This window comes from Nannobrachium achirus (assembly GCF_963921795.1).
Source record: "Nannobrachium achirus genome assembly, chromosome: 15".
NCBI lineage: Eukaryota > Metazoa > Chordata > Actinopteri > Myctophiformes > Myctophidae > Nannobrachium > Nannobrachium achirus.
The window spans coordinates 42,507,764-42,516,408 of record NC_137822.1 but is presented as its reverse complement, the minus strand read 5'-3'; the positions used below and the strand labels follow the sequence as shown (position 1 = coordinate 42,516,408).

At 42.5% G+C, this 8,645-nt stretch overlaps 1 protein-coding gene across 1 annotated transcript; it reads right to left on the bottom strand.

Moving 5' to 3' along the window:
• Positions 1 to 6,215: 6,215 nt before the first annotated feature.
• Positions 6,216 to 7,927, bottom strand: ved (ventrally expressed dharma/bozozok antagonist; the record flags this gene model as incomplete). Its single annotated transcript, XM_080743650.1, has 3 exons — positions 6,216 to 6,524; positions 7,250 to 7,524; positions 7,648 to 7,927. The coding sequence occupies 3 exons, from the start codon at positions 7,925 to 7,927 to the stop codon at positions 6,216 to 6,218; spliced, it is 864 nt and encodes a 287-aa protein (XP_080599776.1).
• Between the last annotated feature and the right edge of the window lie 718 nt (positions 7,928 to 8,645).

Below are 8,645 nucleotides of genomic sequence, written 5' to 3'. Positions count from 1 at the left end.
TATATTGTGACTGACTGTATATTTCTATATCCCTACCTTCACACAAAGAAGTTATTTCTCTATTCTGTATGCTAACCTAATTCTCCCTAACCACTTAAACCCTCTAGGCTTAGTAAATTGGACCGAAGTTGGTTCCGTACTTTTTTGCCCCCTGGTCTACACTGAATCTCTTCACCAAAAACAAGTTGTGCACTTGTAGATCGGCTATTTTTGTCTAATGTTCCCCCCAGGATATGGATGCTGGGGTTCAAGAGGTCATTAAACTCCTCCTCAGTATACGTATACAGCACTTTGTTGACTCCCAGGGCTCTTCTGTACTTGACCCGCTCCTTTTTTCTGTCTACTCTACACCAAATCTCTTCGATGGAAATGGCAGCTCTGCCAGCTGAGCTTGTAGATCTATTTTAGCGGAATGTTTGACTATTCTTTGCGACATATTCGCCTATTATATTGACATGCCCAGCATAGGCACACTGGGGTTCATACTGTTGAACCGAAAAACGGCGTAAGCTTTTAATAAAACATAACATTCCAGCTTCAAGTGAAGGCCTATGTTTTGGCTGGTAGGCTACACTACACATAATATACTATGAACTGTTGCAATGGAAATGGTGTCTTAGAAACATTTTAAACAAAATACTTGAATGATCCGATTCCACACACAGTAGATGGATTCTAAAAATCTAAATGATACGACTATGAGAAACACTCTTTGATATTGGTCTCTGGGTAATATAATGGATAACATTCAACAGTGTCAATTATGACAGCATTAATTACTTTCACCTAGAATTTGGCTGTTTGGTTGTGATGGTTGCAGAGAATGCTCATTTCTGTTTGACAGCGGGGTATTCATTATTTGCACACCATTTGATGCATCACTGTTTTAAATTTAAAGTAATAAAAAATAAAAACGAAATCACTTAATCCCTATATATTCCGTAGACAAATGGCAAAAATAGCTGTTCTAGAAGTTTGCCATGTGTTGCAAAGTGACACGTGATATTGTAGAGTAAGTTTTACTTTTCTCCTATAATGGCATGCCAAAAATAAGGACAACAGGTTATTCCAGAACACTAGCTATGCTTATTGCTTAACCACATGGATTGGGGGAACGCAAAACATGTCGATATGTGTTTGTGTGTAAAAGACATCACTACTGTCATGAATGTCTCAGCTGGTAATACGGCTTCTACAACTTCAGGTCATGTTTATTCCCAGGCTGATGAAGATGGTGACAACACAGTTTATATATATATATCTCAAGAGTGTATTGACAGAAATATCAATAAAACACCACTTGTAATGTAATTGTTGGAATGTGGCCATGGTATGAGCAGGACATTCGACTCTGTCAGTTGTCGAAAGATAATGCACTCTTGGAGGCTAAAGTCTAATTACCTTGAATACCTTCCACATAATGCATTATTTTTCCAATTCCCACACGGCTTGTCATTGATTATGTGTTGGAACGGTCGTGAGACCTGTCTTTGTTGTAGCTGAACGATGGGAAATCCATATCAAATCTCAAGTCCAGCAGTCTCTGTCTGTATGTGAGCATATGACCATGTGCTTGAAAACAGTTGTGGCCCTATCCCCCTCCCCACCACCCTTTAGACGTGACACAGCAGTTGTCTCTGACATGTGTGTATGCCCTGCCCTGATAGGAGGCTAGAGCATGCCAAGGTTTGCTGCTCAACAGTTGACCACTTCTTAGGATAACTTAGGACTAAGTTAGGTTCAAGTTAACCACCTAAACCAGGGGTCTTCATTTTCAACGTTGTCTGGCCAAGGCCCCCTTAGTTGAGAGAGATATAGCAGGGACCCCTTACAACCCATAGATACCATATAGTTTAGTTTCATTGTTTCATCAGTGTATTTTGGGTTGCATCTAAATCTTTTCAGATATTTAACCACTTGAACCGTCAAATACTTAACAAACTTGACCTTTCACTCTGCAGTACTTAGTCTGCTCTGTTCCCCCTCTACACCAAACCTCAATGCCGAAAATAGCCGATCTACAAGCTGCGAGGCGTTGTGAGCTTGTAGATCGACTATTTTTGGCTAAAGTTCTCAGAATATGAACGTTATAGGGTTCAAGTGGTTAATATGAAAAAGGAGAAAAAAAGCTTATATCACACAAAGATTTGGAGGACCCCATGTAGTAACTCTGGGGACCCCCTAGGGGTCCCGGACCCCCTGTTGAAGACCCCTTACCTAAACCTAACTTGTAATTGGAGTCCCACAGTCAGGGTTCTGGTCAACGACTCGCACTCGACATAATTGCACCTGGAAATAGCTGATCTACAAGCTTGCGTGCGCTGTGAACTTGTAGATTGTCTATTTATTTCCGGTGTGAGGTACTGGCCCGCAACTAACCAAGTCTGAATCAGGTTTCAGATAACCTTGGTGGAAGAAGTCTGAACTGAAGCACATGGTGAGACTGGCTGGTATCATCCGATTCCCTCGTCGCATAACTAGCAGTGGTTCCCAAACGTTCTTAGTTCGAGACCAAAAAGAGAAATCTTTGCCTAAACTATTGAAAACCGCAGATCTACAAGCTTACATGTCGCTACACGCAGCGTTCTGCGTTGTGAGCTTGTAGATCGGCTATTTTCACTACTTCACAAATTAGATTTTCTCATTTTATTTAACAAATGCTTTTGAAAAATGTTGGAATTGTTTTGAATTGATGAAAGGTTTTTGTTTTAAAGCTGTTTTAAATGTAGGAAACGGGGGGGGGGGAAAGGTGGATATTTACTAGGCTAATCATATTCCTTTCTTTTATACAGTCTATGGTCCTGACCCACTGTTTGGGAAACAGTGTCCCAACTAGCAGTGTCTTCCTATATGATCTGAGGGCCATAGGAAACCCCCCACCCACCCAACCAACCCACCCAACAGCTCACTGAGCAGGGCAGCTGCTAGGAGCAACAGCCATGTGCGTGTGTGTGTGTGTGTGTGTGTGTGTGTGTGTGTTGTGTGTGTGTGTGTGTGTGTGTGTGTGTGTGTGTGTGTGTGTGTGCTGACAGGGCATGAGGGTTATTTTAATGTGGGAGAGGAGAGGCCTAGAGAGAGAGAGAGAGAGAGAGAGAGAGAGAGAGAGAGAGACATTCTTTAGTCAAGGAGTCAACTGGGCCATTAGAAGCTCATTGCCTCGGGACACTCACACTAGTACAACTGTGTAATTGTGCTGAGGTCTACTATTCGCACGCACGCGCGCACACACACACACACACACACACACACACACACACACACACACACACACACACACACACACAACGTGTGTTCAATGTCTTCTTGTAAGTAAAGCCTAATGTATACTTTGTCATATGACTGTATCGCTCACTGAAATTAAGCATTTAAAAATGTGATTTGAAAATCATGCAATGACGTTTAAAAGGCTGGTTGCAGTTGTTGTTCCTCATGGAGACATATTGGACCAGGAAGTAGTGGGAGAGAGTAGAACTGTAATGTAAGAGAACTGGGCCCTTTGCGAAGTGGCCTGCAGGAGAACTGGGCCTGTACCCGCATATGAAATGACAGGACCTGCTGGTTTATATCCTATGATGTCACATATTTAGCTCACAGTCACACCCTGACAAAATCCGCTGGGAGGCTATAACAAATATAGAATGTGTATTTAAATAGTAAAAAGAGAGTGCTACAGTGATAGAGATAGTTAAGAAGGCAGAAAAACAGGTACTATAAGAGTATATTTACACACTCACACGAAGGCTTGTTTTATGTTCATTGTCCTCGCTCCTGAACTACAGTAAATATGGAAGCACAACTAGTGTCCAATCTGGTGAAGCTGTCTGCTTCAAATAACATAACATTGTCATTGTCAACCAGTAGATAATCTTTCAAGACAGATTCCAGTGTACATGGAGGATTACCAAAGGGGGTCCTAGATTGACCAGTAGGTGGCGTAGTCTCACCTGATACCAGGGTCTACAAGAGTAGGGAGACAGCCTCCAACTGCTGTTTAACATTGTGGCAGTTCACCCTGCCACTGACACACTTTTAACAGACGTAAGTACTGTATGTTTGTGGTGTTTTCCCCATCATTTATTAACTATAATTATTTCACATAACACAGGGTAAAACATTTGAGTTTCACTGTATTGGTTACGTTACAGGGAATGTATTTAGTAGTTTGTATTGATATATTGTTTGATTCCATGCATGGACTGCACTCCAGTGCAGGGAGCAAGCTTAATCACACCTGATTGCTCAATGAAGCTGAACCATAGCACCTGTGGGTTTGCAAGCCGGTAAATTGTGTACTAATGGTGTAGGTAATACTTTAAGTGAAATGTGTCTATTAATTATAGTGTCTTTGGACATGGAACTTATTGTCTTTGGACATGGAAAAGATACTGGTTTATATTTCATTGTGGAATCAATTCAGTGGGAGGGGCCTAGCCTTTTTAAGAAGGTGACCTGCCAGTCTGTCACTGCTGAAGGCCTGTCAAAGGCTGGCCAGTGTCAGTGACGTTTGTAAACAGTTTTTGCTGTGCCAATTTCTTGCTATTTTTTGACATTTTGGGAACTTTTGAGTAATAGTTTAAGTGCCAAACACTACCCTCACTCAGAGCAGAGTGTGACTGTATATTAATAAGGTTTAAGCTTTAAGAAATGCCTGTAGAACAAAAATAAATATATCAATAAATGCAGTTTCTTAATTGTATTTTCTCGGTTGTTTAGATTAGAATCTAGGAAGCAATGTCAAGAAGACTAAGAGAGGACATGTGCATCATGATTTTCTGTATTTATATTTGAAATATGAAGTAAATTCCATCATGCTGTTTTGAGTGGCATGTATCTTTTGACTATTGCTATGTGAGCTTTTTAAAATGGTCCTGCTAAATTATTTATCTATATTTTATATTCTGAATTGTAATTTCAGAACAGATGCATGTATTCTAAAGTATGTTTTGTAGCCATTTTCAAACTTTAATTGGACCTCACAATATGTTCTCATTCCTCTACAGCATACATGGGCAACTGGCGGCCCGGGGGCCACATGCGGCCCCCACCTTCACTTAATGCGGCCCGCAGGTTAATACCGGAATACTGATATATTATTGATTTCAGCTACAATTCCAAACATGACCTGCTTTAATTCCGTCAGTCTATATTAGTACCTTAATGAATAGTAGTAGTATAGTTTTTTTTATGTCCAATGTATTTGTATTTAGGTTCATGAAGTTAACATGAGTATATAACTAAATGCGTTTGAAATTAAATCCAAATGTTACATTTCAGGATTCCAATTCAAAAATAACAAAAAATAATTCAGGATTCCAATTCAAAAGAAGCAAAAATAGCCGATCTACAAGCTCAAAATGCATCGCGTTGCGATGCGTTTTGAGCTTGTAGATCTGCTATTTTTGCTTCTTTTGCATGAGATACTAGATTCACAAAGTATGACATAGCAATATGTATATATATGTATATATGTATGTATATGTGACCCTCTGGAGTGAAGGTGGAAATATAGTGGCCCTCGCCATCATCAAAGTTGCCCACCCCTGCTCTACAGCCCCTTTACCATTTTAGTCAGACACAATATTCACAAAAACATATAAGTCAGTTTGCATTGTAAGTGATTTAATTTATTTCATAACCACATGAAAACAGATACAAAAGGAAAACTGCCACAAAAATAAAAAATAACAATTTGAACTTAAATAGAACTATACATCAAATTTAAATCATAGCTAATAAAGTCACATACTTATTGCACATCTGCCCGCACAGCAGTCATTGAATCATGTTTACAAAACATCTTTCTTCACCAACAGTATATCAATCTATCCAGTATGGATAGGATAGATAAAGATATTAAAAATATCAATAAAAGATTTGTACTTTTTTTGCTTTTTTATTTTATACAACAAACATAATCAGAACTTGAAATTCTCAGTGTTCACTGATCCCTTTGCAACTAAATGATAGTTAGGGACCAAATGGACCCTAACTCTGAGAGTATTCCTATACAGAGTTAGATACTACAGTGCAGATTGAGGGGGTACCAGAGATCATAAAGTGGTATAAAATAGGGATCTGTGGCTTGATGCATGAATAACTGCTATGGCTGTTAACTTCTCTTATGGGGGTCCCCTGGCATATATTTTCAAAATGCGAGTCCATGGCCTAAATATGTGTCAATTTGCGAGGGTTTTCTTGACATGGAAAAGAAGCACTCAGTACTGCTGTGGGAGTGGCTGGTAGGCCATCATCTGTGGGGAGCCCGGGGCCAGCAGCACCCCGGGGAGGCCGGCGTAGTGGTAGAAGGCGTCCAGGGTCATGGGCGAGGCTGTGGCCCCATGGGAGCCGTAGTGGGCCGCCGCTGGGTGGTACCTGGGGGCGTAGGGCCCCGGACGGTAGGCCGCGTGCTGCAGCTCGGGGTAGTGGAGCAGCTGGGACGCCATGTTGGCCTGGCAGGCGTGAGCCAGCGCGTCCTGCACCGTGCGCTTCAGCTTCATGCGTCTGTTCTGGAACCAGTTTCGGACCTGGGAGGAGAAATTGAGGAGAGAAATTCTTATGAGACAATGTTCTCTAAGTTGAGGAGGGCAAAGCAACTAATTTAGAATGATAATGGCAGGCTATATAAAAAAAACACATGAACCCTAGCATCCCTATTCTGGGGTGAACATTTGGTGAAAATAGCCTATGATATATTGTCATTTGGGCTATGATTTAATAGGGGAAAGGGGAGGGGGCCCCAGTACAGGGCCCTGGGGGACTCCGGTCAACTAAGTATAGGGGTTTAAGTTGTTAGCTAATTGAGACTGACTGATATAATCACTATATCAATCAGTCTCTGTCACTATATCAATCAGTCTGTTTGCACCCACCACACACGATCTTATAGTGGCTTGTGGGTAAACAGACATTATTTACATACAAACATTGTTGAGTATATCTGTTTGTTCTCCTTTTAACAACTTAAACCCGATATACTTTGTTGACCAGAGTCGCCCAGGGGCCTGCATTTGGCCCTCTCCCTTTTCCCTTTGCTGAAAATTGCTGTAGTTCTGGTATTCCCACTGAATATTCATCTATCGTAACAAGACGAAAATAGGGAAGCTCATGGCGTTAAAACCTATTGACTGTCATTTAACATTTGAAAACTGAAAACTGCAAAAGAGTTGGTGCACTACACTCACTGTGATGTTAGAAACAGCTCAGTTTAAATATATCATGATGATTATACTGTGATGGTTCTGGTTATTACCTGTTTGTCAGATAAGCTGAGTTTGGAGCAGAGCTCGGCCTTGTCCTGTGTGCCCAGGTAGGCGTTCCTCTTGAAGGCTCTCTCCAGGCTGCTGATCTGCTCGGCGGTGAAGGCCGTGCGGGGCCTCCTGCCCAGCGGCGGGGAGTCGGACGACGACGACGACGAAGGGCTGAGGTCTGCGTTAAAGGCTGTGATGGGCGACAGGGAGCGGCTGCCTTCACTATCGTACCCCGAGGTCTCCTCCTCTGTGCCACTGCTGAAGCCGGTCTCGGCCACTGGAAAGGGGAGAAAGAAACAAAACAATAGATTAGTATCTGGTACAATATTGAGATTTTGTCCAAAAAAAATCCTCAGTTAATTTCTGCACTCAGAGATCTCACTTTGATTACTAAACTCACTTTGTTGACTGTGGAGGTGGTGGTGGTTGTGGTGGGGAGAGGTCAGCTTGGAGCCTGGATGCCTGTGGCCCCCATCCTCCTTGTGGCTCTCCTCCTGGTCTGTCTGCCTGCTGTAGGATCCAGGCAGGCTGGCCGGATGCGTCCCAGAGGCATGATGGGGTCCAGCGGTGAAGGCCTTGTTGACGGAGCCGGGAGGAGGGAGATCCTCCTGGGTCCCTGATGATGCCCGATGCTGCTGGCTGCTCTGGGCCATCCATTCGATAGAGAAGTGTGCCTTCATGGTCACAGATGCCAGTGTACTGTATATCCTTAAATGGGAAATAATAAGACAAGAGCCTTGTCCTTCTGGGTGAAATCAGACTCCTGTGGTGGCGGTGAAGCTCCGGGTTTTAAATCGCAGATGTCTCAGTAGTAGTAGTATTCCTTGAGTGTTGTTGATCGGTGTGCTGTCCTGGGCTGGTATCAGAGTTGTGATGCCCTCTCTGGTCGAGCAGGCCTGCTTTTATACAGGACATCCCTCCCCTCGTAGAAGCCCCTCTCACAGACAAGGATCAAAGGATCACAGATCCATCCTTCCTCCCACCCCCTCCCCTCCTCCACTTTTCACAACTAGAGTCATTAGGGGCCTTCAATGAGCCCGCTACCTACTGGCTCCAGTCAGTCTAGAAGCCCCCCTCCTCCCGGCCCATAAGATACCAGACACACCTTATGCATGCATCCACAGACACCTCTGCAGCTTTACATGATCATTTGTTGTATATCCATAATACAAAGTGTAAAATGTGGTTATTTGCACTAGCTGGGTGTATGCATTTGCATGTGCATTACTGTGGGTTATAATTTTCTCCCCCAAAGGTCTCCCCTATAAGCCTGTACTGTATTAAGATCACAGATAAAGACATGACTATAGTGACTAGAAGATCTATTCATAAAGGGTTGGATACAATTTGATTTTTCTCATATCAATTCAATTCAAAGGAGCTTTATTGGCATGAGAA